Genomic DNA, 25,417 nt, shown 5'->3' on the forward strand with positions numbered 1-25,417 from the left:
GCGGCATGATGTTGTTGGTGCGTGCAAAGAGGTTTTGTTGAGTCAAGCTTTCTGTTCTTGTGAGGAAGCGAAAGAAGCACTCCAAGGCATCGCCAAGACTTGTTTGGACATGATGGCAACAGCTCGCGGGGAAACACTTGCCCGATCAGCCTTGCCGCCATCAGCAACTTACTTTACCCTGCATTTTTGCACATCAATCTTTCCTTTCATGTCATCTGCAACCCATGCCAGATGTACCGGAACATGAGAATGCAGAGTCGCCATCTGCAAGGCCGGCACGCGCTGGCGACCATGTTGATGAACCCCCTCGAAAGCGTACTCGACGCGAGTCAGAAGACCGTCAGCGACGCGAGATTGGCCTAATGAGACAGAGCGATGGCACAGATGCACCAAGCTTTGTAGGCAGTTCGAGTGGCATTCACTTCGTTCGTTCTGTATACCATGCGCTGGCAAAATCTCGCGTACAATTGGCCCCTGCAACGCCCGATCAAAACATCGTGCCTGGTGAAGAGGACCAGCTAGACGATGTAGACGATGCCGTCCCATACAGTCCAAAATCTCTCTGGTCCACCAACGAAATCCAGGAAGTTACTCATGAGCTTCCGCACTTCGATTTCGACGATTTGCAGACATGGAGCGAGAGCTACTTTGAAAATTGGCACACTGCTTACCCCTTTGTTCATGCACCCACCATGCTCGAATATCTTGAGCAACACGTACAACCGGATAATCTACGAGCACTGTGCGAGCAGCGGAGTCCACAGCTTACACTCCTACGCTCCATGATATCGATTTCCCTTGCCGACCGTAGGCAATCGGAAAGCCCGTCCATGAAGCTGGTTCCTGCGTGCCTTGTCTTCACGTCGTTCAGGGAAGCCATGGAGAGTGTGCAACACATGCTATTCATGCCATGTTCGATTGACGCACTTCAAGCAGTCGTCTCGGTACAGCTCTTCCTTGTATCTATGCTACGACTGAATGGAGCATCAAGACTTGGTGGTATGATTGTGAGAATGGCCTTCCAGATGGGTCTGCACAGATGCCCTACAAGATATGCAAACTTTGACGCTGATCAAGCTCAGCTTCGTCGGCGACTGTTCTGGACAATATACTGTATTGATCGACATCTTTGTCAATCTCTAGGTCTGCCACTGACCATCCGCGACGATGACGTGGATGTTTGTTACTTCGACGAGGAGAAGCATGCAACTGGAGGACGTCACAAGGCAGTCATGGACGATCGGCTCAGAATACTAGACTTTCTCATTAAGCATGCTTCGATCAAGGGCCAGATCGTTGAGCTCCGCAACAAGTCCATTCATCAACGAACTACCAACCACGATCTCGCTACGCTGATCGGAGCGAGAATTGGCAAGTGGGCCAACGATCTTCAATATTCGTTGGATGCCGCCGAACACAGTGAACCTGGTCGATTTGGCACATTACATGAGGTCGTCCTTCTGGTCTCTCAACATGAATTGATCATCTCACTCAATCGACCTCTACTTGCATTGGAGAAGCATACACCAGAGTATATGGCCGCTCTGCAGACATGTATCCGTGCTTCTGACACCATCATCTCTGCTCTTTTCAAATACCTCTTCTTCCGACGTATTCAGCGAGGTGAAGGACCATCTACAGCACCTTTAGTATGGCCTTCACTGACGTGGTGCGTATGGATGAGTTCTTTCATCGTGCTCCACGCAGCAATCGAAGGCGAGATGCCAAAAGATATCGCCAGGAATCTCGCAAATAATAGCGTGGAAATCCTCAGACATCTTGCACTCCGAGGAAGTGTTTGGCCAAATGTTTGTGCAGTCGCTATCAACGATTTATTTATGAGACTGCTTCTCGACTCCACTGTTACCACACCACAGTCACCACAGATTGACACAGCTGGGACAGCGCAGCAACACGACGTCAATCCTCAACAAGACGTAGGTGCCAACAGACTAAACGCGTTGCGTGATCTCAATGATAACCCGAAGGGGCTCAACCGTGTCAATCCGACGCGTCTGCAGAATAACATTTCGGATCATGTCATGAACGTATTAGGACCATCTTCGTCGGCGTTGGAACCACAGCCGTCAATTCCTTGGCTTTCTGGAGCTGACGCCGCTGCGGCCACCAGCACTAATCTCTTTGAACAATTCGATATTCCCTTCTGGATGGGCGATGATCAATATTCTTCTTTACTGGACTTCGACCTCTAACATGGATAGAATCTGCATGAAGCATAATGATGGATTCCTAGCATCAACGACCTTTGCGTGATCTGGTTGACTAAGGCAGGGGTTAGAAGTACTTCCGTGAGTGCAAAGTGCTAAGCCTCTTAGCTTTGCTGGTGTTTTGATCGGAATCAGGAAGTGCTTCCACGCCATTAGATCGAATCGGTGTGGGCATTGAACGCGGATTTGAGGCACGATGCGAGTCTGTCGATCGAGTCGTAGTGCCTTGTGCCGAAGGAATCGATGTAGCGAACCCATGATCAGGATCAAGAGGCCTACCTTGAGGCGCGTTTGTCGTCCACTCGCTTCCTCCCTGCAAAGCTTGTGCTCCTGTGAGCGGCAGTGCTTCAGATGCGAAATCCGACCTGTGGCCTTGCGGAAGCTGTCTGTTTTGTGGCGACTCATTTGCGATCTTCTGTCGTTTCCGTGCCGCGTCAGACTTCTGGTGGCTCTGTGACTGTTGCTTGTCACTAGCTTGACCAGCATGACCTTCTTGAGTGTTCAATATTGTCAACGCACTTGATCCAGGGTTTGTGGCGAGTTTATACTGCATCCAGTTCCGCTGGTGTTCCTCCGTGTCCAAAGGATACTTTTGCCATTCTTCGACTTTGGCAATTCGTACTTCGTTGAACTCCATATCTCTAGGCTTTTCGGGTATAGCTGGAGGCGATCTAGATTCTACCTGAGATCCGTGGATTGTGGAAAGTGCTTGTAGTAGTGCGGCTTCTGTTTGAGCTAGTCTATCTTCGATGCTTGCGATGTAGCCGGATGGAAGACCTCTGAGGCTCAGAGATCAGTGTCCATATAGCAAAAAGGATAATGCAAACAGGCTTATTACCTCTTGCTTGTGCCTGGATATGTGCAGGTCTGGCCGGCGTGGATGCATTGCGAACATGTTGGACTATTCAAAATCAGCAACCTTTTGGAATTTTGCAACCGCAACTTGGCTCTTCGACTTACATCTTGCGATCACACTAAGATAAAACCACTTAAGCACATTTGAACCATATCACAAAACGCTGCGCATGAACACCTACCTTGCGCTTTTTGGTGCGGCAGATTTCGCACGCGATTTGCGAGAATTCCATCATATTTGCAGCTGACTTGAGAGCATACGCTGTGTCGTAATTTCGGCAAGAGGTGTCTCCGGTGCAGACGCGCAAGTTCGTGCGAGATGGTTGAAGAGTTGGCATCGCTGTGGGAAGTGTTGGGTGGAGTTTTGTTTCTCCGATGCCCGCGCTGCAAGGGCAGGGTTGTCCTTACAGCTTGTGTTTTGAACATTTTTGACGACATGCAGATATGTGAAGGTCTTCTTCAGGGATGTGAGTGGATGCGAGAATGTTTTAGTGTGAAGAGATAAAACACATTGCAAGATGCCTGCGCTTTTACCATGGGCTGATGTCTAATTCTCGTGGCCTGGCCATTGCAGATTCAGAGACGTCAGCGAGCCGCCGAGCACAGTCTAGACAACATTTACGAAGTATGTCCAGGGATAGCTGAAGTCAGATTACAGGTCTCCAGGGCTACAGGAGATGTGGATATAGAGCTTCTGTTCTAGCGATTGAACTCTTGACCAATGTATGTATCGCACCATCTCCGAAGCCGCAGTGCCATGTCAATCCAGAACTTCTGTTCGCTAAAGATATGGCCTTGACGAGGGTATGTAACCAGCTCAAACGGCAACTTCTGACTTTCAAGAGCTCGCCGCATACCCCACGCATTAGACACATGACACCGTGTATCCTCCTCTCCATGCAATATCAGCATCGGTGGAATGACCATCGAATTAGTCTGTTGACTCCGCTTCACCGCATCTTCGAACTCCCACAACGGACTTGCTTGTCGATTTCTTGTATCATCGCGATCCATGTTCCACATCACACGTCCACTGTGGAGTTCAGGTTGAAACACACTTCCTAGATCCGAAGTCAAAGCCATAGAATCAGAGTCAGAGATTCCGGCTCCGGCAACCGCTGCTTTGAACTTCCAATCATAGGGGTGGAGGCCATTGCGTACACTACACAGGAAAGTCAGGAAACCGCCTTGACTCCATCCGCAGATAAGAAGTTTGTCATTGTTGGCATAGCCCTGCTCGATGGCGCATTGAGTCATGGTTATAATGTCGGCATAGTCGTGTTTTCCTGTTCCTCCGATAGAGAATTCTGCGAATTGCTGGCCGCGGCCGGAGCTGCCTCGGTAGTTTGGTAGCAATATCCCGTAGCCTAAGGACAGTAAGTAGGGCGTTAACATGTAGTAGTAGGTGTTGAAGGCGTTGGTTAGACGGGTGTTTGGTCCTCCGTGAGCCATCACGACAGTCGGCAAGGCTTCTTTGGGACGGTCACTTTCCGCACCCGCCGTCGTGCCTGCAGGCGAGAGGTAAAGTGCCTCAATGTCGACAGTTGCGTCATCGGACGGGCTTGTTAGGATGCTGCAGGTGCCAAATTTGCGTGACTTGAAAGCTTCTCCATGGTTAGACAATTGGATCATCGTAGCACCACCATCTACCGTCGTGAAAACCTCCACCGGATGGTTGACATCAGATGTCGCAATTGCAAGGATTGTCTCTCTTTCTTTGCCCGTGTATGCTGCATCGAAAGCCTCAAGTTCTTGTTGTTGACCGTACATGACTTTGCCGTCCATGGAGCAGATGCGACTTTCCAGGTGATGCTCCACCTTGACCAATACTTCTCCATTGCTTGCTTTGGTCAGACCAGCAGCATCGTCGTCTATTCCGAAGGCCACATGTTCGTAGCTTGAAGATGGGGAATCTGGATCTACGGAGTAGATGCCATGACCACCATATAATTTGTCCGCAGGCACGCCAGAGCAGAGATACAAGTGACCATCGTTCGCCCATGTGAGGTTGATGTTATACGATCTGGGTAGCGAGCAGACTTCTTTGCTCGAATCCAGATTAACATCAACCGTTGAGATGGTGACACCTTCAAGGAGACCGCTCTCAAATTCGGGGGTTCTGCTGCTAGCAAATGCAATGCGCGTACCATCCGGGCTCCAGTGGAAGTCCACCAGATGTCTGTTCAAAACCAGATTTGACACCTTTCGGGTCTCCAAGTCAACAATTCTCAATCTCGATGGAGACCATTGCTCGCCCCAGACGTGCATGTCTTCACCATCCGCTTCCTTCTGCTTCTGCTCAGTGGTCTTTTCGTCCGCCGAGAGAAACGCAATCTGTTTTCCATCAGGAGAAAAAGCAAACTTATCAATTGCCTTCTCGTTGTGCACATCCGTGATAGCATATGCTTCTGCGTCCTTAAAATCGCCGTCGCGCATTGGCAGAACATAGATAGCCCAACTCTTCCCCGCGTCTGCGCGATCAGATATGAAAGCTATGGATTTCCCATCGGTACCCCAGGCACCTGCGTAGTCCTTGTAAGAGCCTGATGTGAGTCGCTGTGCCGAGTTCTCTAGTCCGGTTTTGGCGAGCCAAAGGGTTGAGACTGCGCGAGAGCCTCTCCGATGACCCCAAGTCAGTTCTGTCGAGTACAAGACATGTTGACCATCGGGAGAAAATCTGATTGTGTTTGGGATTTCAAGGTCACATAGGCTTTGTAGAAGTTCTTTGTCGTCCGACATTTTCGCTGGCTCTCCAAAGCTGCCCAACGAGTTTGCCGCAGCACAAGGTGGATTGGCCAAAGAGCCTTGCGCTTTTGAAGTGAAGATGCTTGAGACTTCACTGCATTGCGGCGTAATGGGGACTTAGCAGGATAATTATAGAGAAATAATTGTTGATGCCTCCGACAGTTTTCAGAGCTTCCTAATCGAGCACACCGCGCGTCTCAAGGCACCAGCGATAAGGACACTGTTGCTCTTGTCCAAGGAATACTTACCATCTGTAACGCCTGTTCAAGTTCACTCATGCAGGAAAAAAAAAGGAGAAAAATACCCAAAACGCTCTTGCGAGATGATTACGAGTCGCAGGGCTAGAGATATCTGAGGATTGTTGGAGGTTTTGCCGTCGACAAGACAAGCCTCAAGATGATCAAGACTTTTGGCCATCACTTTCCAGCGAATTGGCCACACTCACTTCTGAGCCAATCCCTCAAACGTTTTCGCAGAGCCTCATGACGAGTTTTATCAAGCCACAAAAATAATGCCATCAGCAACCCATTCATTTGGCGATGTTGAATACTGGAATAACCGCTTTTCTCAAGAAGAACAATTTGACTGGTTAGCGGACTTTGCTGTCCTTGAGCCCTGGCTGAGGAAAGCAATTGCCGAGAGATCTGGTCATAATGAGAAGCCCCAAATATTGCACATAGGATGTGGATCTTCAGCTCTGTCAATACAACTCAGGAAGCTGGTCGAATCACCAAAGCAAATTCATAATGTGGACTACTCGTCTGTGGTCATAGACCGGAATCGACAGCGCGAAATCGAATTGCTGGACTCTTCGCAGGCTACATCTGAACCTACTTGTTGGTCAACACTGAACCTGTTGTCAGCATCACAGATCTTGGATTATGGAGCTTTTGGGAAGAAATTCGATGCGATCATTGACAAGTCCACCTCTGACGCTATATCCTGCGCCGAGGATGTAACAATCGACCTACCATATCAGATAAGCCGATTCCACACAAGTCAGCCTATACTCCCAACGACGACAAGGACTGTGTTCCCTCTGGATTTATTGGCCAATCATCTTGCTTACCTTGCAGATCCTGGTTGTCAATGGATTGTATTGAGTTATTCATCTTCACGCTTCTCACATTGGAATGACAGAGTCCAGACAGAAGGACTTCCACACCCGCTCGAGCTCTGGAATCTAGAAAGGCATGAGAAGATCGAGCAGCCACCAGATCCTAACGACACTGTTCACAGACCGCCTGTCATGCACCATTTGTATATATTGCGCCGTACGGACGTGCAGCTCAACCAGGTGATTTAGCTGTGCTTTGCCATGCAAGCAGTGCGTACAAGGAAACTGGATCTCAATCAATTCTGCATGAACCACCATTCAAGGTCTTGGCTTCCCTCTGTCTCGCCTTATGCATCATGTGCCCGCTTTTACGTCATGAAGGATGCGTGCCAGAAACCATGTAGAATTGCATGATCTCAAACCAGTTGTGTTCTGACTACTGGGCTTGAAGTCAATGACACAGGCTGTCTATCCTCATTTGTTGCAAGGACAATTTCTACAGCCATGGACAATCTACAGCTCTACACTCTGATTCATCACCGGTATCAGGTCTATGATCGTTCGGCCCAATTGCCATTCAGCGTCGTCTTTGGTCTTTGTCGACGTTCGTCAGAAGACACAGATCCCCGGCCCTTGGTCTTGAACATCAGAGGATCCGTACTGGATGTTCCATATGCGCTTGCCAATGAATTACTTGTTCTTGATGTCAAGGATCTTGATTTGAAGGAAGAAACGGCACACGCGATGAGGCAGTTGCGTCCTGAGAAAAAACCAAATACTTACCTGAGCCTTCCCTCTCCAGTCAACAGGAAACAACGTTGGACGACCGCGCTCGTTGAGTATCGTTACGAGATCGCTCCATCCAGACATCTGGCATCAATCTTCCAACCTGGCTCCACATACGAGCTGCAAATTGCGACTCGAGATTTAGGTATAAAGTGGTATGGATATGGAGAAATAGACCAGCTCATTGACGATGAAGGGCATCCGATGTCGGAGTCAGAACAGACTAAATTGATCAGTGACCGGAGACATGGTAGATACAATTTCACTGTGGTGCCCTCACTTTCACGGCCTCAACCATTGATCACGCGACTGCAGATGGAGCCGAGAAATGCGAATGAAGGACCTTTTGGTGACCCCGTGCTCCTGCGAGTCTCGGTGGGAATACCGGCACAAAAGACATAACTGTTCAAACTCGCGGTACTCAACGATTCCTCATGATCTGGGGAACCATGCAACCAGAAGAAACGCTTGAAGCCAGGCCTCGGATTATCGATGCCGAAAGACCAGTACCAGTCGCGAACTTGCGGATCATTGAGAAAACCACTCGCATGGTCGTTTACGAACCGCCACCTCTTGGTCCTTCTGGTCCTGGAAACTAACGTGATCCTCGTCCAGAGCTATGTCGCGTTGTCACCATCAGGTCTGGAGAGACACTTGTCCGCCTCATTGATATCCGTCACATGCTAGCTAAGCTCCCCGATGGCGTCTACGAGATTCATCTCGAGCCACGAAGAATGTGGTAGTGCGAAGGAGATAAAGAGAGTCTGGCAGAAGACGGTGATGGTCGTATTCCTCATCGTCTTTAGAACTCATCGATCCCGCCCGCAATGCTAGAATCTGGTGATATCGTAGAATTGTGTATTAAGAATGGCAACGTCGCAGGAAGTTGACTGTGGCTCATCGAAAAGGAACACCGGATTTCGCAACCGAGAATACTACTCGCTTTCCAGAAGGATTGCGAAGAGACGGCCTGGGACTCTATCCGTGCACAACGGCCAAGTGAAATCTCAACCCAGGCACGCCGGTTGATTTCCACTCGCCGAGCTGACACAGGGCTTCTCATATGTGGACAGGGCAAGCGCAAGGTGTCCATGGCTTGTAATCAGGCACAAGTTGGCCATAGACATGGTTTGTTACTCTACTTCCCTCAATGCCAAAAAGCGCATGCAGCGAGTCAAGCAGGCTTGATGTTGTCGCCGATGTTGCCGAATATTCCTCCAAGTTCCAACATACCGTTGACGGAACAATTGACCTGACTAGCTTGGTTTCACCAATAAGTGGAGAGAAGCATTTGGACAAAACTGTCGGGTTGGCCGTAGTGTCCAGAGATTGGACCGTTGCATCGGCTCACTTGCCAAGACTACCACATCACTGAGCCTGGGTCTCGAAACCACTTTGACCGAGTACCTATATCTTGGGGTTACTAAAAGGACGATACGAGGACTCGACCTTTTCCAAACATCCCCATGCTGTGTTTGGAAGCATGCTTTAGAGGAAGTCGGTTATACTTAGCCGTTGGCTGAAAACGGCGAGACAGAACCATATCTCCACCACCGTTACCGTATATCCTCTATAGGACGAGACATTCCTATAGCTGATTCACTCGCAGACTGTGGCTGGCTGACTTCACGACTACTATGCTCGAAGTAGACAATGGCCTCTGACTCGGGTCTTTACTGCAAAGAAGCTCTTGGAAAGTACAGAGCTCTAGAACTTCGACTGTTCCAACTACTTATGCAACAACAATAAGATCATGTCGCTCTACTACCGCAGAGAAAGATGCACATAAATTGTCGACGGCCGCCCGATGATCAGTGACAACAACATCTTTGCTCTTTCTTTCTCCAGACCAAAATGTTCTCTCAACCTGGTTTATGGGTATTATGCCTATCCCTTGGGCTGATTCAAGTCATCTCGGCATCACCTTTGGGTGCTCTGCAGTCGGACTTAACTTGTTCTGCACGCAATCTTGCCATTGTCAGACGTACCATATCTGATGAAGTCTACTTCTGCAAATGGTGGCAGGCCGAGTACGAACCTAGTCCAACTCGCTTCCGGAAAGATTCTGATTGCAAGCAGTACCCGTACAAGAACTCCCTTCCTGGAGTTTACTGTAGATGAAGTTAATGCACTCTGCAAATGCATCTCACCTATTGCCAAAGCAACTCCAAGCAAGCACAAGAGAGCTGAAGCGACTGGGGGAGAAGCTATCCTCTCAAGAAGCGCGTCTTCTGCTGTATGCAGCGCCGAAGTGAGCAAGCAGTTCACAGAGCCATGGCATTTTTGTACATTCTTCAACGCTTAGTATGTCACTCTGCAGCTTATTTAGGGTTATACTGACATGCAAACAGTCCAAGAACTAAATCCCCATTCAGATCTTACAACGCTAAGCAGTTGAAGACTCTTTGCGATTGTGTCCTGAAAAAAGCTGTTCCGTCAACAAGCAAGAAGCTAACCACAAGTTCTCATAAGACGTCGACAAGCAGCAAAAAAGCTAGCCAGATTAGCACACGATTGTCTTCGAGCACCAAAAAGTCTTCTTCGAGCACCAGGACAAAGTCATCTTCCATACTTCCAAGGCCACCTCAACAACCTTGAAGTTGACACACTCGAGCTCGAAGTCGTCAAGTCCGTCGAAGGCAACATCAAGCACTCAAAAAGCTTCTACGAGCTCGAAGTCCTCGTCCAGCACTAGCAAGACGACTTCGACAAGCTCAAGAGTTATTGCGTCTTCAACATCGAAATCTTCCTCTAGCCGTGATACTTCATCAAGTCTAGTTTCTTACGAAGCTTCCAGCAGCATAATTTTGCCCAGTCTGATCATCGAAACATCGAGCTCAACATCAACAACTCTTTCATCGACAATCACAAGTTCGAGCATGCTGATCTCTTCAGCCATCATTTCAACTAACTCAACAAGACAAATCATCTCGTCAACTGTTTCAAGCTCAGCTGTTGATGATCTTCCAACAATCGCTGCTTCTTTGACCTTTGCCCCTGAGTTCACAGCTATCACGACCTCTTGTAATGACCTTGTTTGCGTCACTGTTGCCGTCGATGCTTCTACAACCAGCACGTTTGGTGCTCTTACAACCGACCCTGCAATTACCACCACTACTGCTACGACCTCTGCGCCTGAGTTCACGGCAACCACGGTTTCTTGCGAAGATCTTGATGATCTTCTTTGCGTCTCGTTAGCCATTGGTTCCTCTACAACCAGCACAATCGGTGACATGTTTGTCATTGGCTCCGATCCCACAGCATCGATCGCCCAGCCGACAATCACCGAGACGTCTGCAACTGAGACCAGCTTACCTACAACGACGACTAGCACAAGCTCTGCCTGTACCCCACTGCCCACTTCTTGTGACGACTACACCTACTTCCGTCTCAAGGCTTCCAGCAGTGACTCGGCCATCAACGGAAAATACGCTCAAGTTTCCGCCGAGGGCATCTCTATGACGGAGGAAAACATGTATTATGCGATGGTATTCTGTCTGACTAATGATAACGATCTTTTATATCCTATCAGCGATTACTCCCAGATCATTGGCAAGACAAGCAGCAACCGTCCGATTCAGATCGGCTCCATGGGCACCCCCTTGAATTGCACGGCTGTGTCAAACGAAGATTGCACTGCTACTCTGCAGTGTACTTGGCAGGATGATTACAAAATGGTTGTTGACAGCGCTGACACATTGTATCTGACCGACGAGAAGGCGACGGATTACAGCGCCGATGGAGATCCCAGACCAGTGAACCTCATATTGAGCTGGTAGAGGGTTTTTCTTCTTTCTCTTTTGCGATCAGTTGGTTTTTGGTCAACAAATTCAGGTCTCACCAAACTGATTGGTTCTGATGAAATCTCTAATGATTTATACACGTCAAAGCCCTCTCAATTCTTGATGAATCCATCTCTAAGAGCCACACAAAACTTACACCGTCCATTTTCACTCCTTCAACAACCAATAATCCAGCCAAGACACAAACTTCTCCAAGCATTGTTCCTTCGCCCATTTTGCGTATGGGTCTTCAAGATTCGCTCGTGTCTGTGGCAAAGACTGCATCAGTACACCCCAGTCCTAACACATCGTACCAAAGAAAGGAAAGACAAGACTTACCGCAAATCCATGCCCAACCCTCGAATAGGTCTGCATCGAAAAGTGCACTTCTCCTTTTGCGAGAATCTCCTGCGTCCGATTACGTTGTTCGTGTGGGAATAGCTCGTCATCTGCAGGTGCCACGATGTACAGCGGCGCTTTATAGACATCAGTAAACAGTTTTCAAGTTTGGAAAGAGGATGGATGGAAGGGGAGACTTGGGACACTCACCTTGCACACCTTTAACATGAGTTTCCCTCAAAAACGAAGGATGAGCAACAACCCCCACTCGACAAATGCCTTGTATGGAAAGTTGGCGGCAGACGAATCTAGCACCCCAACTAAATTGCATCAAAATTAGCATATACTGCACACTCCATCTCCAATCATACAATGAAAATCAAAGGGGAAACTGACCAATATCCCACACACCCAAACTTTACTCCCTCGCCTCCAAACTCCTTTACAACACTTTTGACCCAACTTTCTGCAATCTGCTCTGAAGAATGCAGATGTTTCTGCGTCCAAGCTCCAAAGTCAAAGGTAGGGTCAGAAAGTGGTGTTGTGTTGTGTTTGGCTACAGAATCCTAGTTGTTTTTCGTATTAGCACACATCTGCTATCACTCCTTTTTTTGGATCTTTCTTTACTGATATGATTTTCAGTCAGAACAGAGCAGAAGAAACAGAAAGATGAAATGGAAAGAACCAGACACTCACACCTGCAAAGTAATCGACTCCAAGCACTAAATATCCAGCAGCTGCAAAATTATCCATCATCAAAAACGCATTCTCATATAAGCCAAATGCATCTGGGAAGTAGAGTAAGACGTTTCCATTAGCAGAAACGGAGTCAGGAGGAATCGAGGTGTAAGTATCCACACCACCAATTTGGCGTATGTTTCCTCTCGGCGTTCCAATTTGTTGAGATCCCGGACGGAAGCAACAATCGGAGGGTGGTTTGGCAAGCATTTCATCCATTCTGCAGCACCAACAAATTATGATATAATTTTGATCGTTGATAAGGTTTTGTGAGTTTGTGACTGTTTGATGTGCATGGATACTCTTGTATATGCGTCGGTCACATGCGTGTGAGTCATGTCTGGAATCTGAGCTTCAGTTTCGTTTTGGTAATGTTGTGGTGGTGACCCTGTTGTTTGATTCTGCTGTATAGCCATTCTTAAGTGGTTCCATGACTTAAGCTGCTCCCTGACGTTTTCGCAAAAGAGATAGGCAAACATCTAGTGACTGCTATAGTGTCTGAATACGAGAAGTATTTGTTGTATATAAGTGATACTGAGCCATTCAGCTGATCCAAGATAGATATCGCTGTCACAACATACTCTTATTCAGTATTGAGATATCCAGGACTCATGACTCGTTGGTCTAGGCCCAGGATTGCAGGTGTGTTCATACATCTATACATGAGTCTATTCGATCCCCATAAGACTTTATCGGTCGCCAGATACGAGGGAGGCTCGAAAGTACTACAGCATTGGTTTTCCAATTGTTTCGACCAAACGCCCATTTTCACACCACATCCTCGACGTGTCTCGTCCTCAGACCCTCAGGCCACTGACTGCTCTTGCTCGGTTACTTCCATGATACGTTGCACAGACTGCATAATCAAAACCACAGTAGTATTGGATCACTCGAGCGACTTTCAGCGCTTTGCTGCCGGTGCTTGCATGCATCACACGTAATGTCTAGAAAATTTTGTGCGAATAATCATGAAGATGCTAGAGACCATATGTACAGAGTGTTTTCCTTAAAGCTTAGCCACAGCCTTCTCCTTTCTCTTGGTAAGTGCCAGTTCCTGTCTCACAGCCAGATCACCAATAATCTCTTCACTACCACCACCAACAACCAAAACACGAAGATCACGACTGACCTGCTCAACATAGGAACCAACACCGCCCTTCTGGTATCCAGCACCACCCATGACCTGTTGGGCCTCACGGCATGCTAGCTCCAACATTCTACCGCCAAAGATCTTGGCCATGGCAATTCTGCTGGCAACATCGGCCGTCCAGCCATTGGCCTTGATGTGGTATCCGATCTGTTCAATCCAGGCAAAGTGGGCTTCGATATCCTTGGCTACGTTTGTCAACTTGTGGCGAATGACTTGGTTGGAGAAGAGGGGTTTGCCCCAAGTCTCACGCTCCTGGGCGTAGTTGAGGGCGGTAGAGAGACAGATTCTCGCCTTGCGGTTCATGGCCACTGCGATCAAAAGTCTCTCCTTGTTGAAGTCTTGATAATCATGGTCAGTTTTGTTTCTGCGCGAGAGAGCCCAGCTCATGTGCGAGCGTGGGTCTGCTGTACTTACTAGCCATTAGTGCAGGGAAGCCGTTGTTCTCCTGGCCGACAAGGTTCTCCACAGGCACCTTTACGTTCTCCATGAATACCCATGCGCTGCCACCGGCGTTGTTACCGCTGTTGTAGATCTTCTTTGCCGTTACTCCTGGCAAGTCCATGGGGATAACCAAGACAGAAACACCGCCAACACCAGGGCCACCGGTACGTACAGCCGTAGTCATGTGTGTCGACTTGAGAGCACCAGTAATCCATTTTTTTGTGCCGTTGACGATGTAGAACTTGCCATCCTCGGTCTTCTTTGCCGTTGTCTTCAGGTTGGCCAAATCGGAACCTCCTGAAGCTTCTGTGGCACCTAGACAGAACTTTGTCTCGCCTGTGAAGATTCCTGGAAGCCATTGGTCCTTTTGCTTTTGGGTACCGTGGGTCAAGACCGGTGGTGCTCCGATTGTAGAGCTGCCACTCAAGCCTGAGAGTGGACCTGCGTGAACGCGAGCCAATTCGTCATGCAAGACGATGAAGTGGAAAATGTCATAATCTGTTTGAAAGTGATTAGAGGAGTTTCAATGCGAGGGGTTGAGTTTTGCTGACCTTCAGGCTTCACACCTCCCAGGAAATCTGCACCTTTGCGGTATTGCGTGGGAAAGTCCTGCAACACCATGCCTGCTCGGATAAAAGCCATTGCCTCCTGAAAACCACTAATGAGTAATTCGCGACATTGCTTGTTCTAGATTACCAAGTCTCACCTCTTCGGGGACCTCTCCCTTCTCTTCCCACTCTTCTTGTTCTGGCATGATCTTCTCGTCGACATATGTGCGAATGGCATTGCGCAAGGCACGATGGGAATCATTGTAGTAAGGCGATGACAACGAGTTGTACCATGCGGGTTCAGCCCAGGGCGAGAGATCGCCGTACATTTTAGAGCCTGACGTCATGTTTCGTGAATGTGGAAAAGGAGATAGAATGAGAGGAAGTGATGAGATATCAACTCGATGCAGGGTTCAAAAAGTAGGGAAAAGACGACTTTATCTCAAGACGGCTTCTCAAACTCCGACAAAGGGTCAGACGATGTAGCAACGAAGTTCCAGTCGGAAACCTATATAGCCGAGGGTTGGGGTGGAAATGTTGTCTGGAGACCCCACAAAATGCATGCCCCCCGGAATGTCGTTACGGAAATACTGGTTTCCCCCAAGTTCCGGTAACTTGGTTTACCCTGGATCAACATCTGAGGCCGGGTAACAAGCTTTCAGGCCCCTCATGGTGAGCCTTTCCAATGGGTTTGTTGGTGCACATAAAATCCTCGGGGGACTTTATTTAGCTTCAGTCCTTTAAATATTAACGGGCTTTGACCTCACCTTTTCGAGAGACAATCGTTACTCAAACCACTGCGGCCATATCCAAAATGCATGCGTCTTTACTTCCTCCTCTTCACATCCCCACGGACTTGTCTTTTGGGCAATTCTTGCTGAAATACAATCCCGATCATGTGCCAGCCAACAAGGTAGTCCTTGAAGATCTGGCAGAGCCCCACGACAAGCTCACTTATGGCGGCATTCGCCATGAGACTGCTCGCCTTGCAGGTGCTTTGCGTCAAGTCTATGGAATCCGCCCTGGAGATGCCGTTGTTCTTTATGCTGTCAACTCAGTGGCTTGGCTGCGACTTGCTCATGCAGTCATGTGGATGGGAGGCGTCTTGGTGTAAAAATTCCATGCTGATCGTGTTATCGATATCTTTCTTACTGATTCTGTGGCCAGTTGCATCAATGCCGCAGTCTCGGAACATGAACTTCCTCATTATCTGAAGATTGCCAAAGCTACACACTGTTTTAGTGATGCAGGTCTTTGCCCAAAAATGGATGCAGCACTCAAAGAGAGCCCTGGTTCAAAAATGCAAATACTTGAGCTTGCTGGTACACTGGTAAAGCAATTTTCACCCTGTATTCATCTACTCTATTCACTAACAATGGTAATGTTGATGTAGCAAAAACTGAAGGCAAACTCGGCTTCACCCATCCCACCCATTGACCTGTCTAAGACGGGTAACAAGAATACTGTGGCCATGGTGCTTTTCAGTTCAGGCACGAGCAGTCTTCCAAAGGGTGTGCAACTGAGTCACTTCAACTTGCTTGCTCAGGCTCTGAGTGCGAGAGTATCAACTCCCGAAACCACTTGCCAGGACGCTCGAGAAGTTTTCTTCCCACCTCGTACGTTCTTTTGGATGCTTTTTTTTTTCTGTCGGGTTTGACTAACGTAACATCCTTGAAGTGGCTCACATGTTTGGTCTTGCCTCGGTCGTTCTGCCAACAGCCGTCTCTGGCAGCTATGTTATGCTGATGCCTGCTTTTACATACCCTGGATTCATCGAAGGCTCAGCGCGTATCAGAGCCAACGTCATGAGAACGGTGCCCGCCATTGCCGTCATGATTGCCAAAGACCCAAACATCTCAAAGTATGATTTGAGCTGTGTCAGATCTCTTATTTGTGCTGGAGCCACTTTGCAAGAGGAGATTGTTTCTCGCCTTCAGGACGTTTTTGCCGGTGTTGAGATTACTCAAGGCTACGGGTAAGTCGGCACCCCTGGAATCTTGTTCAAGAGTAGATTCGCTAACTCAAGCCGCTACAGAATGACCGAAACTTCGGTCACTGTGTTGAGAGGACATCGATCAGTCGACAAACGCGGTAGTGTTGGTACTCTCATGGCAAACTCGTGAGTCTCATCACTGTACAAATGACTGTTCGCATATTTCTAATGTTGCTGTCTTACAGGCAAATCAAAATCGTCGACGACAAGCGCAATGAAGTACCCACAGGCACAATGGGAGAACTGCTCATCAAAAGTCCCAGCGTTTTCTTGTAATGAACCATTGATTCTCATGCAAACAGAAAAAATACTGACGAAGAGGATTCTAGCAACTACCGCGGCGATGACAAAGCCACCAAAGACTCTTTCCACGATGGTTGGTTGTGCACTGGCGATATGCTGCGTGTCGATGAAGATGGTTTCTTCTGGTTCATGGATCGCAAGAAGGAAATGATCAAATACAAAGGGTATGCCGCAGCGCCCTCTTGAAAGATGCCCTCTCTAACAATTCACAGGAACCAAATTCCTCCAGCTCAACTTGAGGATCTCCTACTCCGCCATTCCGCAGTTCAAGAAGCCGCAGTCTGCGCAACCTGGGACGCAGAACAACAGACCGAAATTCCCATTGGTTACGTAGTCTTGAGCCCCAACATCAAGAAAGAAGACCACCCAGCCTTGCTGAAGGAGATTCGTGAGTCCGTGGATACCAAAGTGTCGGGTTACAAGAAGTTGAGAGGAGGTGTGGTTGCGATTGATGCGTTGCCGAAGAACCATACTGGCAAGCTTGCTCGTAATGAGTTGCCTGCGCGTAAGGAGATGTTGAAGATGATGGAGGCGAAGCTCAAGCCAAAGGCTAAGTTGTGAGCTGGCAAGGACAGTCTGGGAGAGGGGATACAGTGCTTCGGGTCTTGTGTATATAGATATCGCGAATCATGTTCGACCGTCTTGGAACTGAGGTCTTGACGGAATCCCGCCTTTCGCCTATCAACAATCTGAAGTGTTGTACATGTCGTGCTCCCAACACGTGAAAGATATATCTCAGATGCTTTCGTTATCAGACCAAATTTTGGCAATTTCGCCGATTTAAAAATCATAGAATCACATGGAATATCTTTGCGTTCTACTGCAGGATGATAATTTGTATTGATATTTTGATATATATACGAGCTAGATCCAGACCAGACGCTTCACGCTCACAAACGAGACTGTGCGTCCAGGAAGAAGAGGTTTCTGCCATCAGACGCCTGAGAGACTGTGCCTTTGCGTCCAATGGGTTCCTTGTCCATACTGCTCAACTCAGCCAGCGTGACCTCGTCACCGTGATTCGCGATAAAGCGTGGTCGGTCGCCAGACTCCAGTCTTCCCACAATGTAGCCGAGCTGCGGCTTGTTGTTGCGGTCGAATTGTACCGTGTAGGCCTAGAAAAGGGAGTTAGCCACTTGATTGCTCAAGTAAGTAGAACGACCTATACTCACCTCAATTGTTGCTTGCCCTTGTGCCTTCTCAACGAATGAAGGAATCGGGAGATTTATTTCAACGTGAGGATTCTGATCGGCGTACGGTACAGTCCCCTCGTTCGGCTGCTTGGCCAGAATGATCACGTTTTGGTGGGTCAAAATACCACCATTAGCCAACACCAGTCCAGTTTTCTTTGTGCCTTTGCGCAGCTCTCGGGTCATGGCTGTCAAAGCCTATTAAAAGCCACATTAGCAACGATTCTTAGACCTGTCACTTGTTCGGATGGTCGTTTGCACTTACATGCATGGAATAGTTGTTACCAGCACCACCGAAAGAGGTCAGACCGCCTAGGAGCGTGACTGGGTTGTCGGAAGGACCAATAGGTAGGCCAAGATGGTGACTGGCAAACTTAGGCACTACAGGGAAGCATCTGGGACACTGCGTCAACAATCGTTCGACAACCCATGTGGTCAACTCACGAGTAAAAGTCGAATAAGTCAAGCTGTCCTTTTTGCAGTCCGGCATTCTTGAGAGCAAGATCAATACTGGCGCTAATGTGGGGTGCCGAGTCAAAAGAAGACCGTTTCCAGACTACGAAATGCGGTTAGTCAAAGATGCGAGGAAGTCTGATTTGTCTCTTCGCTGTAGGGAACTGACAATCGGGGTCTACAGCACTTTCAGCGCCACTCAAGGGGTAAACCCATTTGGACTCTGGTACTCCTAGAGATTTGGCTTGTGCAGCGGAGGTGACTATACAAGCGGCCGCGAGATTGACAGTGTTGAACGCGTTCATGAGAAGAGGATCTGTCGGTCTGTTAGTGTGTGCAAGTGATTGTAAATGGAAGATGAGCGGGAAACATACAAGGGAAGCAAATCATTCTGTTCTTCTTGGACACGGTGCCAATGTCCTCTTTTGAAGCAGCCTTTCCATGATTCCACGCGAGAGTATTCTCTTTTGCCACTTCAGCAAACTGAGCGTACAGTGCTGCGGATTCTTCATGATTGGCGCGAATGGACTGTTTCCTTTTGGCACGGAAGCCATTCTCATACAGAGGATAGATGTGAATGGGCAGTCCTATCTTGTGCAACGAGCCCGGTGCTACGACAAAAAGTCAGTCCAAGCCATTCACACTTCAGAATCAAATGTGCCTACTGGTTCCGAGGAGCGAGAGATCATCAGCAGTCATGGTGCGACTGTTTGGGTCAGGGGCAGGCCAACCAGGTGGTGGCATCTTCTTTGCCATTCCGCAAGACCGCACTACAGGCTCGTCAGCTTGAGGGTCACAAGGCAACGGATTGACACAGTTCATGTACATGATGCCAAAGCTTCTCCACCAGTCACAATAGCGACCTTGGTCTCGCCCTTTGCTATGCGACGAGCAGCTTCATCCAATAATTGACATGGTGAATTGCCTCCGTGTTCACTCAAGTGGCGAGTAGCGGGATTGATCTTCAACAGCTTGGACAGATAGTCTGGTAGGTCTGGGTATGGCCAGGTCCAGGTAGCCACGACACTCAACTCGTCAACAGAGGACATTAATGCATCTTGTTTGTCAGTTGAGAGGTTAATGTCTTTGAGAGCCTCCAGGATGGCTTGCTTCATCAGTACAGCTGGCTCCGAGGCATCTTCGACTTCAAGCGATTTATTGATGATATCTCCGACACCAATGATGACGGGAGTGAGCTCGTCTTTCGCCATGATGTGTGATCAACAGGTTGGAAATTCGCGTTGTATTCGTGAGCCCCAGTCGCGATTGGCTCGGAAGATAGAGGAGGTGAACTGGTCGAAGGTGATACTTAATTTGTTGTCCCAGCCGTGGATCTCGGTAGTGGTATTAGTGAGAACATCAATGACCGGACGTTGAAAGTTCCACCAATTCTGGCAGTCGAGCGCTTATCCTTGTCCTCGGTAGCCAAGGTGGGGGGGCTGACCGTTGGAGTTTTCGGAATTTGAGCTTTCGAGCTCGGGTAGCTTGGATTTCCGTACTGTTTCCATGTCGATCAGCAAGTCTTCCACGACAGATCGCTGTTGTTATTTCAGCATAATATATCCTCACTAGCATAGCTCCTATTTCTCATACTTGCAGTCAAGCAAAATCATCATGGCATCATCATACAAGACTACACCACCAAAGACGACCACTTACGAGCTGTCAAATCCCGAACCCGGGGTTCTGCTCGTGCAGATCTGTCGTCCCAAGGCTATGAACTCGATTCCTGTCGCAGGACATTGGGAAGGCGAAGCTGTCTGGAAGTGGTTTGACCAGGAACCCAGTCTATCTGTCGCAGTCATCACTGGACAAGGCCCGAAAGCCTTCTGCGCAGGCGCCGATTTGATGGAACAACGTGATAGAGGTGCTGCTAAGGATGAAACTGTTAAACCACAGATTGGACCTGTGGGAGGCTTCGCAGGGCTTAGTCGACGATTGGGTAAGAAGCCGGTGATCGCTGCAGTGAACGGCTTCGCACTGGGTGGTGGATTTGAGATTTGTCTTAATTGGTAAGTCACCATCATAGCTTCAACCAACAGAACACAAACTGACTCGGAATGATCAAGCGATATTGTCATCTCATCGCCAAATGCCAAGTTTGGTCTTCCGGAAGTTCAACGTGGGCTCTACGCTGGCGCTGGCGGATTGTCCCGCATTGTTCGCACCTGTGGAATACAAATCGCCACTGAGCTTGCTTTGACAGGAAGAGCCATCAGTTCTGCAGAAGCTCAAAAGTATGGCGTCGTCAACAAAGTCTCTCAGAGTCCGGATTCGCTCCTTCCCGAAGCTCTTGCTATGGCGAAAGAGATTGCGTCTCATTCACCAGACGCTATCATCGTCACACGTGCTGGTTTGAGGGAATCCTGGGAGACGGGTAGTGTTGAGAGGGCCTCCCAACTCACTGCGGAGAAGTACCAAGATGCCCTCATGTCAGGAGAGAACTTGATGATTGGTCTGCAAGCGTTCGCCGAGAAGAAGAAGCCGAAATGGGTCGCCTCAAAGCTATAAGTATCTTCATCATGCATGAAGCGGTTATGTTTCCTTTTCTAGTATTGTCAATGTATACAACTCTTTTAAGTCACTGAGTATGCATTTAGAAGATTAACGTAGACGTGGCAGCAGCGAAAGTTAAGCAAAGCTTGCGATATGCAAGTCAGCACTATACTATTGATCTTGTGTCCATATTCACGAAATGCAGAAATCAACCTCCGCAAAGTTTCTACGAGCACATATCGCGTAGATCCTGCTAGATATTGGCCATAGGATCGTGAGGGTTGAGGTTCAGCATAGCCTCCGCAGCAGCATCCTGAGCGTTGATTCTCATCCAAGTAGGGAACATTCTGAGTATCACAGCGATGTTCGCCATAGCAGGCATAACGACCTGCTGTGAATTGGCGCTCTTGAGGATCTCGCACATCCTGTCTCCAATATCGCTAGCTTCGAGCGCGGGCATGAAGAAATTGCCCTTCTGGACTACGGATCCAAACATCTTGGTGTTTGCAACGGCTGGGCAGATGACTGAGCATCTCACTGCTGGCGCTTTGTAGACGTGTTTGAGCTCTGTCTGGATTCCTTCATACAAGGCTAATGCTGCGGCTTTTGTGGCTGCATAGTCCACGATATGAGAAGTTGCAACGAAAGCACCTTGTGAAGCCGTAATCAGGAAGTGACCATGGTTGTTGCGTACCATTGCGGGAAGGAACACTTTCGCACACCAGACGACGGCTAGACTGTTCACACCAAAGGTTCTTCCAAATTGTCAGCTGGAGAAACGGGTTGTGGGATTAGGGTTCACTGACAACTCGACGTCCCTTGCACTTGCTTTCAGAAGAGGCTTGCCACGACAGATTCCTGCATTGGCAATCACAGCTGTCGGTTCGCCGACTTCCTGGCGGATTTGGTTGGCGACTGCCTCGAGGGCTTCCAGATCAGTCAGGTCGACTTTGTAGTAATGTACACCAGGAGCTATCGCCAGTCATCAAAAATCGTCACTGACAAAGTATTGCAGTAATAAACAACTTACGTTTGGTGTATGTTAAGGGCAGAACGTCAAGGACCACAACTGTGGTACCCTCTGCAGCCAATTTGAGAGTCGCTGCGGCACCGAAACCCTACGAAGCATTACTTGATTGAGCCTATCTTAAAACATCGATGGTTGGTGAATGTCACATACCCCAGCGCCACCAGTAACTACCACAATTTCTTGCTTTGGCTTGAAGCGAGCAACGACTGCATTGTTGAGAGCCCTTTGCGAGGCGATACTGTTCAGCCGCAGCAAAGTAGCTACAGCCGCGAAAGCAATCAGTTTCTTCTGGAGAGCAGGTAGTTTAACAAGATTCCAGCCTAGCGTCGAGCCCGGAGCCTTGGCCAAGACTATCTGCTGTCGGCCGCTGACATGAAGAGCAATTGGAATCGACAAAGCCAGCAACGGGCTAAGTAGAGTCTTGTCAAGCAAGTGCAAAACGTCGCCGATGGAGAATCGCATTGTGAGTTCGTGAGAGTCTGAGTGCTGTACTACACCGGTAGGAGTGCATAGGACTTCATTTTATCACTATGCTTGTGGTGTTGCCCAGGAATGAGGGGGCCCCCCGGAAATCCTTCACGGAAACAACTGGGACTTCAACTGCGTGCACTTACTTCCACTCCGCTGAATTGGCGTTGCGCACTGCGCAGGCTGCAGACCCCGCAAAAAGGGTCAGACAGAACCTCATCAGTATATAGATAGGGTCACTATCTCGGGGACCGAGGCATCTGTTCACTCTCAAGGTTAGCAGATCCGATCAAGAACCTCGCAGAAACCCAATCCAGGTCTCAAATCTCAACAATTGAAATAATCATGGCCAGCAGCGAATCAGGATATACGTCTCCAAAAGAGGTCGAGAGCAAGCTCGAAACCTTGCGAGCGACATTCGCAAGCGGTTGTACCAAGGACCTCCGTTGGCGAAAGTGGCAGCTGAAGCAGCTATTCTGGCTCGTCCGCGATAACGAAACAGCTATCGCCGATGCCTTGTACAAAGACATCGGCAAGCATGAGTTTGAGGCGTTCTTCACTGAGATTGCCTCTGTCAAAGGGGACATCCTCGACCATATATCCAATCTGGAGGAGTGGGCTGCAGATGAGGTCCCTGATGCCGGTTTCGCCTTCACCAAGCTGGGTTCTGCGGTCATTAGGAAAGAACCCTTGGGTGTCGCTCTCATCATAGGGCCATGGAACTTTCCTTTCGCTTTGGTGATGCAGCCGCTGTGTGCGGCGATAGCAGCCGGATGTACCGCCATGGTCAAACCCTCAGAGCTGTGTCCGACGGTTGCATCATTGGTGGAGACTTTGCTGCCTCAATACCTTGAGAGCAGGGCTTACACTACGGTTACAGGTGGCGCCGAGGAAATGAGCTTCATCCTCTCGCTCAAATACAACCACATCTTCTTCACTGGATCCACGCCTGTCGGCAAACATATCGCGGCTGCTGCGGCCAAGCATCTCACCCCCACTGTGCTCGAGCTGGGCGGTCAGGGTCCCACGATTGTCACAGCCAATGCCAATGTCGATCTCGCTGCGAAACGCATTGCGTGTTCCAAGTTCCTGAACGCGGGACAAATTTGCATCACGACAAACCACGTCTTTGTGGATCCATCCATACACAACGAGTTTGTCGCTCGGCTCAGGGTCTGGAATGAGACTTTCCATGGAAAACCAGAGCACGGCAGTCAGATGGCTAAGATCGTCAACGAGCGCAACCACGATAGGTTGACAAACATGATTACCAACACTACTGGCGAGGTGATCTGTGGAAGTACAGGAGACCGCGAGAAACTCACAATCCCTACGACTATCATTGACAATGTTACTATGGACGATGCACTACTCGACTCCGAAATCTTTGGCCCGTTGCTTCCCATCATCGAAATGGGATTCCAGGAAGCTGTTGACAAGATCACAGAAGGACCTCACCCTCTAGCCATCAACATTTTCAGCCACAAAAAGTCTGAGATAGATTACAGTAAGATCTGATGGCGTCTATCTTGTTTCCAATTTGCCATGTTGACTCTTCACTAGTCTTGAATCATACCATTTCAGGCGGTGTATCGATCAACGACTGCATGTTACACGCAGCTGTGCCAAATGCTGGCTTCGGAGGCGTTGGTAAGCAATCAGGAAGAACATTTCACCCTCCTTCGAACTACAAGACTAACAACTCTAGGTGATTCGGGTATGGGCGCTTACCATGGCAAGCTGGGCTTCGAGGCTTTCACGCACAGACGTACGGTTGCGCGTATGCCAGATTTCTTAGACAGCGCGATGAGTTTCCGCTACCCGCCTTTCGATATGAAGAACAAGAAGGCTGTTGACGTTGGCACCAGAGTCGGTTTCAAAAGAGGTGAAACACTCCAAGATCAAAAGATTGGAGGCGGTTATGGCAAAGTCTCGGTATTAGGTGTCACTATCGCTCTCGCTCTGGTTGCTACCCTACATGCCCCTTCAAGAAAGGTTTTGTACGCTAGACTCGGCAACATTCTTAGTTCTTGAGAGTATCTAGTACCAGCTATACCTACAGACGCATACCGGATGCACAGACGAAACCGAGAAACATTTAGCTCAAACGGTCTGTCCAATGTGAACCCACATCTCTCAATCATGACTTGCCGTTAACTTTGTAGAGGTGTAATATTCTGTCCAGGCAGTCAGCAAAATGAGATGGAGCACAAGAGGATGTCCGATTAGTTGTAATTACCTTCCATACAAGTCATCCCAAGACAAACTCGGTTGACTTGCAATGGCACCAGAGAAAAAGTCCGTTTCCAATGGCGTTCGCAAAGCGTCCATGAAACGCATGTCGGTATCATTGTGCTGGTCATGATCTTCACTGTCAAGAGCGATCACTGGGAATTCAAGAGGTTCTGTCGCCTGGTCTTGAGTGTCGGGGTCATGATGGCTGTTAGCAGGGTGATTCTCGTTGACACCCTGAATGACATCTCGAAGTGATCTTAAGGTCTCGCGAGCCACGAGGGCACTTGAGGATATCTCACAGAGCACCGTGTGGGCGGTGCGGAAACAGGCCAGTGGCTCCTGACGTGGCATGTTCTCGCGTTGGCATCGTATGAGAATGAGTGACACATAGATGACAGCACGCGTGAGCAAAATCGAAACTATCGTGCGGTCGCTGGGCCTGAACAACTGAGACCGATAAAAAAGGTCGATGGTTGCCACCATTTGTTTGGCGGTCTGCCAACCAGTACGGTATAGACGATGATCAACTGGTAGTGAAAGCATACACTCCTGACGTGCTAGCAACTGAAGGTCACAAAAT

The 25,417-nt window shown here is 48.8% G+C and overlaps 12 protein-coding genes across 12 annotated transcripts; 6 read left to right on the top strand and 6 right to left on the bottom strand.

Annotated features, from left to right (window-relative positions):
• Nucleotides 1–347: 347 nt before the first annotated feature.
• M437DRAFT_27634 (uncharacterized protein) lies at nt 348–1,835 on the top strand (the record flags this gene model as incomplete). The annotated part of the gene is made up of 1 exon (XM_041019121.1): nt 348–1,835. A coding segment is annotated over one exon (1,488 nt), but the record flags the coding sequence as incomplete, so codon positions are not given.
• A 460-nt stretch (nt 1,836–2,295) lies between these two features.
• M437DRAFT_68036 (uncharacterized protein) lies at nt 2,296–3,421 on the bottom strand (the record flags this gene model as incomplete). The annotated part of the gene is made up of 4 exons (XM_041025043.1): nt 2,296–3,007; nt 3,067–3,129; nt 3,189–3,202; nt 3,266–3,421. 4 exons carry the CDS (start codon nt 3,419–3,421, stop codon nt 2,296–2,298), a joined length of 945 nt encoding a protein of 314 aa, XP_040877514.1.
• Nucleotides 3,422–3,782: 361 nt separating this feature from the next.
• Nucleotides 3,783–5,822, bottom strand: M437DRAFT_86586 (putative acylamino-acid-releasing enzyme; the record flags this gene model as incomplete). The annotated part of the gene is made up of 1 exon (XM_041028491.1): nt 3,783–5,822. One exon carries the CDS (start codon nt 5,820–5,822, stop codon nt 3,783–3,785), a length of 2,040 nt encoding a protein of 679 aa, XP_040877515.1.
• Nucleotides 5,823–6,339: 517 nt separating this feature from the next.
• On the top strand, nt 6,340–7,134 carry M437DRAFT_54375 (uncharacterized protein; the record flags this gene model as incomplete). The annotated part of the gene is made up of 1 exon (XM_041022676.1): nt 6,340–7,134. One exon carries the CDS (start codon nt 6,340–6,342, stop codon nt 7,132–7,134), a length of 795 nt encoding a protein of 264 aa, XP_040877516.1.
• Nucleotides 7,135–9,667: 2,533 nt separating this feature from the next.
• M437DRAFT_68039 (uncharacterized protein) lies at nt 9,668–11,450 on the top strand (the record flags this gene model as incomplete). The annotated part of the gene is made up of 2 exons (XM_041025044.1): nt 9,668–9,922; nt 10,179–11,450. 2 exons carry the CDS (start codon nt 9,668–9,670, stop codon nt 11,448–11,450), a joined length of 1,527 nt encoding a protein of 508 aa, XP_040877517.1.
• Nucleotides 11,451–11,621: 171 nt separating this feature from the next.
• M437DRAFT_54138 (alpha/beta-hydrolase) lies at nt 11,622–12,749 on the bottom strand (the record flags this gene model as incomplete). Its single annotated transcript, XM_041022641.1, has 5 exons — nt 11,622–11,720; nt 11,793–11,929; nt 12,003–12,112; nt 12,189–12,358; nt 12,489–12,749. 5 exons carry the CDS (start codon nt 12,747–12,749, stop codon nt 11,622–11,624), a joined length of 777 nt encoding a protein of 258 aa, XP_040877518.1.
• Nucleotides 12,750–13,536: 787 nt separating this feature from the next.
• Nucleotides 13,537–14,998, bottom strand: M437DRAFT_77225 (acyl-CoA dehydrogenase; the record flags this gene model as incomplete). The annotated part of the gene is made up of 4 exons (XM_041026762.1): nt 13,537–14,018; nt 14,095–14,619; nt 14,673–14,769; nt 14,828–14,998. The coding sequence occupies 4 exons, from the start codon at nt 14,996–14,998 to the stop codon at nt 13,537–13,539; spliced, it is 1,275 nt and encodes a 424-aa protein (XP_040877519.1).
• A 485-nt stretch (nt 14,999–15,483) lies between these two features.
• On the top strand, nt 15,484–17,526 carry M437DRAFT_86589 (acyl-CoA synthetases/AMP-acid ligases II; the record flags this gene model as incomplete). The annotated part of the gene is made up of 8 exons (XM_041028492.1): nt 15,484–15,779; nt 15,837–15,999; nt 16,063–16,285; nt 16,347–16,644; nt 16,705–16,788; nt 16,848–16,934; nt 16,992–17,129; nt 17,178–17,526. 8 exons carry the CDS (start codon nt 15,484–15,486, stop codon nt 17,524–17,526), a joined length of 1,638 nt encoding a protein of 545 aa, XP_040877520.1.
• A 329-nt stretch (nt 17,527–17,855) lies between these two features.
• Nucleotides 17,856–19,819, bottom strand: M437DRAFT_77227 (uncharacterized protein; the record flags this gene model as incomplete). Its single annotated transcript, XM_041026763.1, has 8 exons — nt 17,856–18,080; nt 18,138–18,353; nt 18,421–18,550; nt 18,600–18,711; nt 18,778–18,924; nt 18,983–19,219; nt 19,316–19,378; nt 19,435–19,819. 8 exons carry the CDS (start codon nt 19,817–19,819, stop codon nt 17,856–17,858), a joined length of 1,515 nt encoding a protein of 504 aa, XP_040877521.1.
• Nucleotides 19,820–20,222: 403 nt separating this feature from the next.
• M437DRAFT_54039 (enoyl-CoA hydratase) lies at nt 20,223–21,119 on the top strand (the record flags this gene model as incomplete). The annotated part of the gene is made up of 2 exons (XM_041022620.1): nt 20,223–20,620; nt 20,678–21,119. 2 exons carry the CDS (start codon nt 20,223–20,225, stop codon nt 21,117–21,119), a joined length of 840 nt encoding a protein of 279 aa, XP_040877522.1.
• A 238-nt stretch (nt 21,120–21,357) lies between these two features.
• M437DRAFT_54303 (NAD(P)-binding protein) lies at nt 21,358–22,596 on the bottom strand (the record flags this gene model as incomplete). Its single annotated transcript, XM_041022666.1, has 4 exons — nt 21,358–21,859; nt 21,911–22,076; nt 22,135–22,222; nt 22,285–22,596. 4 exons carry the CDS (start codon nt 22,594–22,596, stop codon nt 21,358–21,360), a joined length of 1,068 nt encoding a protein of 355 aa, XP_040877523.1.
• A 351-nt stretch (nt 22,597–22,947) lies between these two features.
• On the top strand, nt 22,948–25,024 carry M437DRAFT_77229 (aldehyde dehydrogenase; the record flags this gene model as incomplete). Its single annotated transcript, XM_041026764.1, has 4 exons — nt 22,948–24,109; nt 24,166–24,252; nt 24,311–24,520; nt 25,005–25,024. The coding sequence occupies 4 exons, from the start codon at nt 22,948–22,950 to the stop codon at nt 25,022–25,024; spliced, it is 1,479 nt and encodes a 492-aa protein (XP_040877524.1).
• Nucleotides 25,025–25,417: the final 393 nt, after the last annotated feature.

Source organism: Aureobasidium melanogenum, assembly GCF_000721775.1.
Source record: "Aureobasidium melanogenum CBS 110374 unplaced genomic scaffold scaffold_19, whole genome shotgun sequence".
NCBI classification, from domain to species: domain Eukaryota; kingdom Fungi; phylum Ascomycota; class Dothideomycetes; order Dothideales; family Saccotheciaceae; genus Aureobasidium; species Aureobasidium melanogenum.